General features: G+C 33.1%; 1 protein-coding gene across 1 annotated transcript; it reads right to left on the reverse strand.

Moving 5' to 3' along the window:
• Positions 1 to 2,352: 2,352 nt before the first annotated feature.
• Positions 2,353 to 5,456, reverse strand: LOC145048895 (mitogen-activated protein kinase homolog NTF3-like). The gene is made up of 3 exons (XM_078997529.1): positions 4,946 to 5,456; positions 4,175 to 4,601; positions 2,353 to 3,209 (listed from the first exon to the last, which is right to left on the reverse strand). Exons 2-3 carry the CDS (start codon positions 4,595 to 4,597, stop codon positions 2,523 to 2,525), a joined length of 1,110 nt encoding a protein of 369 aa, XP_078853655.1. The 5' UTR covers positions 4,598 to 4,601; positions 4,946 to 5,456; the 3' UTR covers positions 2,353 to 2,522.
• Positions 5,457 to 12,330: the final 6,874 nt, after the last annotated feature.

Raw genomic sequence — 12,330 nt, forward strand, 5'->3', positions numbered from 1 at the left:
TATCATATATTAATCGTAACTTATTGAAAAGATAATAAGAATTATGAAAACTTATATTATGTTGATCAAGCATGCTATTGGAGTCAAAAATAACTTGGTAGCATAGATTGCATCTAGCAAATAATTTCTTGAGTTGTCACGCAAAGTTATTCCAAATTAGTGTTGTATTCTTTGCTTTGCTAACTTCCCCATATGGTGCATTTTTATCAAAACACACCGAAATTAGATAAGAACTACTTCCTTCGACTAATGACATGTGACGTTTGTTTGAATTAGAAAACTGGAGATTTGTAAGCTTTATGGATTTCTAGAGAGATTTGGGTGTGAAAAATGGTTGTGAAGTATGAGCCTATGAGGTATTTATAATATTGGGTGAATTTTAAAAAGAAAAAAACTACATGATATAGAGATGTTTGGATCGACCTAGACTGCCTAAGGTTGAAATCTAACTATTAGAGACAAACTTGGGGACGCCTTTGAATACCATGTTGGTGAAAATTCTAGATCACCTAAGGATTGTTTGTTCTTAGACCAATCACTTATAACTTAATAATGATGATAAAAGTTATTTATATTTGATAATTTAAATACCATAAGATGCTTACAATTCTCGTTTTTATCCACATAACATATTGTTGCATCAGTAGACATTAAGGTAGTGTTTGTTTTTTGTCTGCAGATCTGCGTAGCCTCTTCTGTCTGCGCAGTGCAGACCACGCGCAGACATTAGCCTTCGCAGACTGTTTGTTTTTTTTAAGACTGCAGACCTAAAAATGTCTGCGCGCCCTCTTCTTGGCGCAGATGTGGATCAGAGTCTTCTAACATCTTCAGACATCTTCCAGCCTAAAAAACCATATATATCTTTATTTTTTTTAAGGTTTTTTTTTTTTTTTAATTTATATTTTTTCCAACTTTATTAATGATAAACAATTTGAAAACAAATTACAAAACTTAAAAAAAAAACATTCAGCAATACAAACATATGATATTTTTGACAAATTTATAGATAAAGATTTTTTACAATAATAGTCGTTGAACTTGTTTATATAAATACGGAAAAAAAATCATAATATATTCTTATATCTTTTGCCAAATTTTGTAAAACATTATTTAATACAATATCGTCAGTTTTTCGAGAAAATATTTATGGTACGTTTTTAATGGATTTAATTGAAAAAATTCGAAGTTTATTTTCATCAATTTATGTATCAAATTCTGTGATCACTAATTATAATGTTTAGTTATAACTTTGCAACCAAAGTTGTTGGTTTTTATCAAATATATACGTTAATTTATATCATTTTTATTTTTATTTTTTATATAATAATACATAAAAGTTGATATAGATTTGTTAATTATTTATAACAAAGTCATAAAATATTAAAAAATCACTTTGAAATTAAAAAAAAAATCAGTTTATTTAGATTTCAGTTTATTTTAGTAGCCCGCAGATGTTAAAAAAACAAACAGTCTTCTTTTTTCAGACTGCAGATGTTTGGTCCACCTCTTCTACTGCAGATGTCTACAGATGTGATCCGCAGACTGCAGACATCTTGCCTCAGAAAAAACAAACAGCACCTAAGAATATCAATTCTCGCTTTTATCAACATAACATATTGTTGCATGAGTAGACACCAAGAATGTCAATCCCTACATATTCATAGCCCTTACAAGCATTAAAGGATACTATCATTTAATTTAATAAACTTTATGGGTTAACACTGGAAAACTATACATAATGTTTTTTTTTAACCTAATCCAGACATAATGAATTGATGAATTAAGACAAAAAAAACTGCTTAACGTATTAAAACTCCAACTCTTAATGTATTTGTCATTCGTATTTTTCCACCCAACTCCTCTCAAGTTAAACTTGATCAATATAGTTAAAACTAATTAATATTGTGAGAATTAACGTACATTGTGAAAATAAATTGTTGAATGCAAAGGGAAATATGATCATTTCGGGGGTGTTTGGCAAAAATAAAAATTAAAAAAAAAAAAAAACCTTATTAGTTTATATTTTATTAGCTTATTGATTTATAAGCTAATAAGTTAGAGGAAGTTAACTTATGAAAAAAATAACTTATTAGCTATTTGCAACTGCTATAATCTATTTTTATTCAAACAATTTTTTAGCTTATAATAGTATGAAACGACTAATAAGCTAATACACTAATTTGCCAAACACCCCTTTAGTTTAATTCAAATGATTTATTAGTTTAAAATAGAATCAAACCTTATGCAAACAACACCTATTCAGACATCATTACCGATTCAAGCACTTTATCCATACATGACTTAACAGGAAAAAAAAGTCATGCAAAGTCATGCAACATGAAACATTCACTCTAATTCAAGCACATCTCATAAATCTTTATTTCAAAAAGATATAAAATCAGCGCATTCATGCAAGATAAAACAAGCATTTCAATCGTTCTCATGTATCCATAATTAGTGTACAACAACAATAACAACAACAACAACAACAACAAAAATCCAATGGTAACAAGAAACATCACCTATGCATTACCATTGGCAACAACTTCAGGATGATAATGAAGCATCTCTTTCCACATCATCTCTCTAATCATCTCCTCCCCTAGATCCTCATCTATATCCATATCCAATGGACATGTAACCACAGGATCACACCTCGGGTCATAAAGTGATGACATATACGGATGATGAAGTGCTTCAATCACACTAATCCTCTTCGAAGGATCAAACACCAACATCTTTTGCAACAAATCAACAGCCAACGGATGTGCATGAGGATACAACCGATTAAACGAAGTCCCTTGTGAAAAAGGAAGCGACTTTATGAACTTTCTTGCTTTTGGGTTATCAATAAACTCAATGTCATCTTCTCTTTGGCTTCCAAGAATGTTTATGATTAGTCTTAATTGATTAAGACATTCTGTGCCTGGAAAAAGAGGCTTTCTTCCAAGAAGTTCAGCAAAGATGCAACCAACAGACCAAATGTCAATGGAGGTGCCATAGTTGTCACAACAAAGGAGGAGCTCTGGGGCTCTATACCAACGGGTGACAACATATTCTGTCATGAATTGATCTTTTGTAGTTCTTGTTCTTGCAAGACCAAAATCGCATATTTTTAGGTCACAATTTGCATTTATGAGTAGGTTTCCGGGTTTTAAATCGCGGTGGAGGATGTTTGCTGAATGGAGATACTTGAGGCCTCGTAAAAGCTGAGAATTAAATTGTGGGTTGTTTTCAAGATTTGTAAAATTTGGGGTTTTTTTGGGTGTGGAAATAAAAGACATCGAATTTTGTAAATCTTGAAAAGAACCCGAATCTTGAAAATCTTGAAATAGCATGGATTATGTAAATCTTGAACAGAACCCAAATCAAGATTTTCAAGATTTAAAAAATTTGGGTTTTTTTTGGGTATGGAAATAAAAACACTGAATTTTATAAATCTTGAACATAACCCAAATCTTGAAAAACTTGAAATAGTCCGAATTATGTAAATCTTGAACAGAACCCAAATCAAGATTTAAAAAATTTGGGTTTTTTTTTTTGGGTATGGAAATAAAAAACACTGAATTTTATAAGTCTTGAACATAACCCGAATCTTGAAAATCTTGAAATAGGCCGAATTATGTAAATCTTGAACAGAACCCAAATCAAGATTTTCAAGATTTAAAAAATTTGGGTTTTTTTTTTGGGTATGGAAATAAAAAACACTGAATTTTATAAATCTTGAACATAACCCGAATCTTGAAAATCTTGAAATAGGCCGAATTATGTAAATCTTGAACAGAACCCAAATCAAGATTTACAAAATTTGGGTTTTTTTTGGGGTATGGAAATAAAAAACACTGAATTTTATAAATCTTGAACATAACCCGAATCCTGAAAATCTTGAAATAACCTTTGATTATGTAAATCTTGAAAAGAACCCAAATCAAGATTTTCAAGATTTCCAAAATTCGGGTTATTTTCAATATTTACAAAAATCTGTGGTCTTTTTCAAAGATTTACATACTTCGCGTTATTTCAAGATTTACAAAATCCGGGTTATTTTCAAAAATTTCAAGACTTGCATTATTCAGGGTACACTTTCAAGATTAACAAGATTCATAAATTCATGTTATTTTCAAGCTTTTCAAGATTTACAAAATTCAAGTAATTTTGTAGAGTCAAAATATACCTGAAAGAGGAAATATTGGCAGTGGTCATTTGTAAGAGCCTGAGATGACTTAATAATCTGATGCAAATCAGTATCCATAAGCTCATAAACCAAATACACATCTTTAAAACTTCTTCTGTGTATAGGCACCATCACATCTTTAAGAGCAATAACATTTTCATGTCTAAGATGTCGAAGAAGCTTAAGCTCCCGCAATGTTCTAAGGGCATCAATACGGTTGTCAAACGCGTTGTGTATCTTCTTTATTGCAACTTTCTCATTGGTTTCACGATTAACAGAAGAACACACAATTCCATATGCACCTCTTCCTATTGGCTTAATGGGAACATATTTTGTATCAATTTCAAATAATGCTTGCCACATAGAAAAATAGTGCTTCCCTTCTGATCTAACCCCATTTGGTGGCTCAACTTGTGTTGCCATTTTTCTACATAATCATAATAGAACACTAATGTTATTTATAGAAGTATAATGATTTGAATTCAACAAGAAAGATCCTAAATCATTCAACCAATCATAATTAGTCTTGTAGAATGATAATTGATAAGGGAAGAATAGATGAACTGAATTATATGTAGCATAATAGTAACGATTAAAAAGAAGTGCACCCTGTGCAACCACCAATAATTAATAGTTAATAGATGTAGTGAGATTTCCTAATTTTGGGTAAAAAAGTTCGAAGAGATATAGACATAAAAGGAAATTACTCAAAATAGAAAGGAACGAATGGACAATTATATGCAGGAAGATCGATATCTAAGAGTAACATACCTCCTTTACAGCACACAAGAAAGTCTTTCACTTTAAACCTCAGAGTAATTTCGTCGAACACTTGGAAGACGTTAACATCGCTAGGCTTTCACAGACGAACTTCAATGGAAATCAAAAGGTTGTGGTAATCATCCGACAATTGAGTATTTTTCTTGCGATTCCGGGTTAGGAATCAGAAACCCAATTGAATTGAATGATTATGAACCCTAATATCATCGTATCGCGGGAGACAATTGATGGAACCTTATAGAAAGATCTGTGATCTTATAATTTAACGTATATATGAAGACAGATGGATTGATAATTAAAAGAGGATATTTATATCGGGAGAGATCTTTGGATCTGTAAAGAAACACGCACACATACAATGTTTAACACACGCATAGAGTACGATCCGTTATGTTGTCGCATTCAGACACCTCATGAGCAACAGTGAATCCATCAGTAAAATATAGCGGGCGGAGAAGTGGGTGAATTGGGATAGGAGGAAGCCGACCAGACAAAATGTAAACTGAAATCCATTGAAGATATTTTTGGATTACTTTATACATACATACAACTTATGATAACTTATAATATACAACTCGTTTTCTTGAAGCCCAAATATTTTATTGATCAATATTATGTCTCTAATTTAGAAGTATGTTAATGGATACTTGTGAAAATACATGCCTTAACTTCCAAATGGTTGCTTTACAAAAAATAAAAAATTATAAAGCAATTGATAAATTACAGTTTTAGCAGATGTTTATTCCAACTTTTCACATAACATTAAATATTAAATAAGAGAAATTAAATATTCTTCTAATTTTTATTTTTACAAATCATTTTTCCAATTAAATTCTAACACGTGTAACATTTAATACTTATTTAATAAAATTTTAGTATATTAATATGATATATGTTTTGATTTAATTTGGTAGGAAGATCTGTAGAAACAAAAATAAGAGAATATTTAATTTCTTATATAATAATATTGACTTAACATAAATAAAAATAAGACTAAATTACATAAATGATCAATATGTAAAAATGTGCATTTGCAAATGATACACATCAAGCAGATAATTCCTAACCCACTCGTCGCTGAAATCAACAATCTCTATTCTTATTCGTTTGGAGCTTTATAAATAAAGTTACGGTGTTTAGAACTATTAGACTACACGTTATGTGGCGGGGAAGACAAACGGGGAGACGAACTACACCCCAGAACACAATATCGGGGGTACGGTTTTGCTTACGTGGTTTGTAACCGAGGGGAGGCTTCCCCGCCTCCTTTCTCTTTAGCCCATTGGTGGATTTTTTTTTCTTTTTTTGATTCTAACGACTACATTTCGTGTGTGTGTATGTGTGTGTGTCTATATATATATATATATATATATATATATATATATATATATATATATATATATATATATATATATATATATATCACAACTATAAATACCCCACTATTTTCACCTTGTCAAATTGTAACACCCGCTTTCAGGTTTGTCTTATTAATTGGGGTTGCGGCTTAATCATTAGTTGCATGCGGATTAGAGCTTTGGGAAAGGAAGGATGCCCATTCCGGATGTAGTTGCTATGATTCAAGTGATCATGTATTCGATTGTGTCTTCGGGAGACAAGGGTATGACTGTAAATTGATATCTCGGTCTGTTATGCATTTTAGGCTTTACTCGGAAGCTTTTAAGGCTTGGATGTGATACTACGAGCGTAGGCTTCTCGCCACCTTTTTGTGGATATAAAGTTCATCAGAAGCGGACTTATAATGGAAGAGTTATAGCACTTTGAAGTTATTGTCAATTTTAGTCCTTAATTGAGTTTTGTGACAAGGTCAGCCCATCCATGCATGGAATGCATGCGTATGTTTAGATGGGTACGCCCGTCGTATAAGGACATATGGTCGCAGGTGCGGAGAGGTGTACACCCAACGTACAAGAACTACACCCAGCGTACGTTCAGAGTGCTCAAAATCCTAATTCCTCTACTTGTGCCCTATATAAGCTACATTATATCCTTCCCTATGTCATTTCAGATCAACCTCCACCCCTTTTCACGACCATGAAACCCTAAATGACCTTGGATGAAGCTTGGAGCTTGAAAGAAGACTTTTGTGTATGTGTGCATGAAGAGAAGGTGGTGTTCAAGTGTTGATCTTGGAAAGGAGCTTGTAGATCCAGAATGTTCTCATATTTTGCAACTCATTGAAGGTAAAAAGCTCTGATCTTGACCTTCCATTTCATATATCCTCTTTTGGGTTGGTTTTTGGCCATTTTTAGCCTTTTTCTTGGTCTTGGTGGGCTAGGGTCGTTTTTTGTTGGGATTTGAGCATTCTAACACTCCTAAGGTGTACATGCAACCCTAAATACATTGGATCTATGTTTTTTCTATTATACATGCAAATATGAACTTTCCAAGGTCTTACCTATAACTAGCATACAAATATGAACTTTCCAAGGTATTACCTATAACTAGCATACAAATGTCATATACAACACAAGAATCTAGTTAGGATAACATACCTTATTGTGGAGCTTGAAGTCTTGATGCATCTAGCCTTAAGAGCTTAGCCCTAATAGTGTGGAAGCCTCAAGTGGAATCACAACACAATATGGACAAAGGATGACCTTGAGAGAGAATCTCCATGCACCCAAAATCACCATGAACTCCAAGAATACACAAGTATCTTACAAGTCTATCACAAGTGGCGATTTTGGCTATGAATGGATGTATTTATATGTGGAATTTCTAGGGTCATGGATATAACCCAAATCCATACCCATGGGTCTTATGATCCATGGTTCATGTGGCCCAACTCTTTTTTTTTTAATCCATACATAAACTTAGTCCAACATGGATCATAAGCCCAACACATATAAATATAACTAATTAACATAATTAGTCCCCACAGATTTAATTAGTCTCTTTTGATCACCAAACTAATCTCCAAATTAATTCTTGATCAATACTAATTAACTCATATGATTTCATATTAATATATTATAACTTATAATATATTAAAAAATCATATATAACATCTTCTCTTAAAAGTCCATCCTAACAAATTGTCCTGATGATATGCAACCCAAATGGACCATGCTACTCTCGAGTCAAGTACATACCAATAATAGTTACGGGCTTAGACATCTAATCCAACAGTCTCCCACTTGGATAAGTCTAAAACTATTATTGCAAGTACGACTTCATAACCTGACTAGCAATCGTAGCTCTTAAAGCCGATGTCAAACTCTGAACAAATCAAATGACGCGTCCATTAGATAAGTGATCATATTTTCCTCTATTCTAGATATCATATGGACTGAAACATGGATTATAATCATTCTCTTTGTCCATTTGTTGTTTCCTGATTTTTGATTTATGACAACTGACTAATTGAACAAATCAAATCAGTCCAGGCTTGGCCAAGCACGTAGGGGTGTCATCACTAAATCATCTAGGGGCCCACAGATATCACTTTTATCCTTATGAGGTAAAAGGAATAGATAAACTTCGACTTATATGCTTGTACCAACTACTTGTTGAATCACACACAAAGGCACATTTTATAACATCAAGTTACTGATGCATTTTCGTACAATCAATGTATAACCAACTCATAGTCAACAACTCATATCTCTAGGTTTGAATCATATAAGATATTATCATCTCACGATTCACTCGTGATAAAATCCATGAAGTGATTCAAATGAGCGTGGGTTTAATCCAATACTCAGACCTTATGAGCACTCATGAATGTTGTAGCAACCATTGCTATGTCTAATGCACCTTAGACAAATCTTACAAGCCAAATTCATGACAGTCTTAATTCAATACCTACTTCCAACGTATGACCGACTGTGGAGAGTTTAAATAAAATAATTATTCTAGAAGTCAAAACATGCAAAGTGAAACACAAGAATAATACTAATCCTATATTGCCCCAACACTTTAAGAGTAAATAAAAAAACACCCTTTATCTAAGCACCATATTGATTACTCATTATTCATGTAATGTTTCACATTATCAACTTAATACTTGAATTAAAACAATATTAATGCCATGCTCTAAGCATGCACACTATGTTTACCTATGGTCCTTTATTTTGTGAAATAGATCAATTGAACACGACTCCAATGGTGCTTATTTCACGATCCCAATCCCTTTTGTAAATGTAAGAATACCAAACTCTTGCCATTTACTGTAATTTGTTAGATTCTAAACTTATATGCAATGATTCTCTTGTAATGACTATGCATAAAAGTCACAAAGACTTGGCAATAGAAATTACAAAGTATTCCAATCGAGATTAATTCCATGGAAACGAAGTCTCAGATTCAAAATACATTCCTTTGAACATCCTTCTTTGCATTCTAATCTTACACATATTCGGAGAATAACTTCCACCTATGAAAACAGTTCCATATTACCATTTTGACTATCACTTCTGAACAAGAGTTACCTATTCTCAAAATATATCAATATGATCCTTTCCAAACTTTACATTATACTTCCAATTGTCCACGAGTAACCAATCTTTGGTAAGCCTCAGATTGTCCTCGGCAATTGTTTAATCATTTTAGTCATATCCGTTTCTATTCTTTTTTTCCTTCTTAATGCCCTAAGCATTTGGAAAATTTAGAATGGATGTAATCAATCCTATACCCGAAGCATATGGGACACGATTCATGCTATACAATTTTTATTTGCCATGTTCTGACAATTCAAACTATGAAGAGGGATGTCGTAATCATAATCGAATTTTGAGAACGCAACATATATAACATTTCCTTATGTTATACCATTCCAACATAACATTCATATATATCTTTGACTAAAGTTGATTAAAATCTCAATCTAAGCTTGTAAAATTGGAATGAAGTATAAAATCCTCTCCCTTAATTATAGCAAAACAACTTTTCAAAGAGAATTGAAACTTTTGTTTTCTATAATTAACATTGCTAACTTGCAACACTAAACATAATAATCATGCTCACACTAACATGATACTTATAATTTAACTAGCATAACACTTTATGCTCCCACTAGCTTTGACATGTACCCAGAAATCAGTTAGGCTTCTAGAAATCAATACTTTTTTGACTTTCTTATCAAAGTTCAATTTTCTGATAGGAGATGCTTTGATAAGACTCAAAATCATACACCTTTCCTTAGATAGCTCACATGTGTGTCTAAGCAATTTTAGAACTATGAAAAGGGATGCCGTAATCATAGTCTCAATTGTTTAGACCTTTTCCATTTCTCACAAATCTATTTTAGTGTGTCGGTTAACCACACACGCTCCACTAATGACTTTGAGAATGCAAATATCATAATTGCTATCTACTGAAAATCTACTTAGTGAAAGAGTTTCCTAACCATCATTTTTATGAATTAGAGAGAAGCCTTATGACACTTAGATTTTCTATGGTGTAAGTGTTCCTATCCATGCGAATTTGTCATAACCATAATCATAAGACAAGGTTAGTGACAAAACCAAACTCATATGGACTGAACTTGTTTTAATCTTAATTTCTTGCCACCTGGCAACACAGGGCCTACCATTGCTTCCAGGTTGTTATGAAAACAATTGAGAACTCATAGAACTCACAAGCATAGTCAACTTTTAACTGGAATAGACACAAAAATAAGAATATGTTAACACGATAGGTTACAAACCATAAGTCATGGGCTAGTGATTAACAATACTCATGATTAGTTCTTGAAACTGTCTCAAGATCTTTTAAGACTCCTACTGACCTCTTGACATATAAGATTCTTTTGTCAAGAACCATTCCTTGACAAAAAAAAATTATTCAAGAGTTAGTGCGGATTCTTATCAAGATAAACACTTCTTCCAATTGGTCTTAGTTAGTTTTTTGTCTTATCCAAAACATCACAACTTACCAATATTAAATGTACAAGAGTAAGAAACATGTTACTCTACATTTGAGAAGTGTTATAAACCTTTCTTAAAATTATGTCACTCGAGTTACAATCTTAGATTATGAATCTAAGACTTGTTTTGGAACGAAGTATGATTTGTCTTTTGATTTGACCATTTCCACACTTCACGATTCCTTTCCTTATCTGAAAAAATGTACTAAGGATTTCATAAAGGATCAACTGTGATATGGTTCCATAATCACTAAGATAATAATAAAACAAGATACACAAGCACTCTCCCATCTCTTCATATTGGAGAAACTTTTAGCTTTCTGCCTTATTTGATTCTTCTTATCCGTTCTGCCATACATTGAAACTTTCCAATGTTTCAGAATTACACTTAAACTTGTAGGCATAACCATATTTACTAAACCTTAGTAAATCATGACGAATAATCTTATCATTCTTTGTGGTGGACTTAACTAGTGCACAACCAAGTGTATATGGTCCCCTTGTCCTTCACTTGACTCACATATATATGTGAACATGGAATTACTCTTAATTTACCAAAGATGAAAATTCTCATTCATCATACAATGCAAGTTGCATGATTCCAAGTTTCTATGTAACAACCCAAAATACGATCCAAATTTTTTTGTTTAAATAATGCTAAAACCATAACATCGAATACCATAAAGTAAAAACCATACGTCAATATCTCAAAACCATAATAAAGTGTCGTGATAAAAAAAAACTGTATCAAACTTCATCAAATCATATCTAAGAAAAACTAAACCAACTCCCTGGATAAAACTGAAGTTGTGGTGTGTGCGATGCCATCATCCTGAGCCCTTCCCTTTGCTTGCGGAAGTACGTGAAACCAAAACTAAAACTGTAAGCACGAAGCTTAGTGAGCTCCTCCATACTACCACATACCATACAATCATATAAACACATATTGGGCCTTGCCCACTGCATCGGACCAAAGTCCAGAAACTGCATCGGACCGAAGTCTGGAACTAACCAAGGCCTTGCCCTCTGCATTAGACCAAAGTCCGGAAACTGCATCGGACCGAAGTTCGGAACTGACTGGGACCTTGTCCCCTGCATCAGACCGAAGACTGGAACTAATTGCATCAGACCGAAATCCGGAACTGACTAGGACCTTGTCCCCTGCATTGGACCAAAGTCCGGAAACTGACTGAGCATAACATAGCATAACATAAACATATCAAGTAGAATAAACACATATACTGCATACTGCATCGAACCGAAGTCCGGAACACATAATACAAAGACATGCTTGAATCACAAAGACATCAAGTACACTGAACTACTGCCTCAGACCAAATTCCGGAACTACTGCTAACTAAACGGGTCGACATTGTGGCTGTAGACCTATTCCTACTAGAAGGAAAACTCACCTCGAAAGCTGGCTGCTGAAACTCTACCCGGGAACTGTCTGCTTCTGCTCCGGTCTCTCCCGGCTGCAATTCCC

The sequence above is a fragment of the Lactuca saligna genome, chromosome 5 (assembly GCF_052625555.1).
Source record: "Lactuca saligna cultivar CGN05327 chromosome 5, ASM5262555v1, whole genome shotgun sequence".
Classification (NCBI taxonomy): Eukaryota; Viridiplantae; Streptophyta; class Magnoliopsida; order Asterales; family Asteraceae; genus Lactuca; species Lactuca saligna.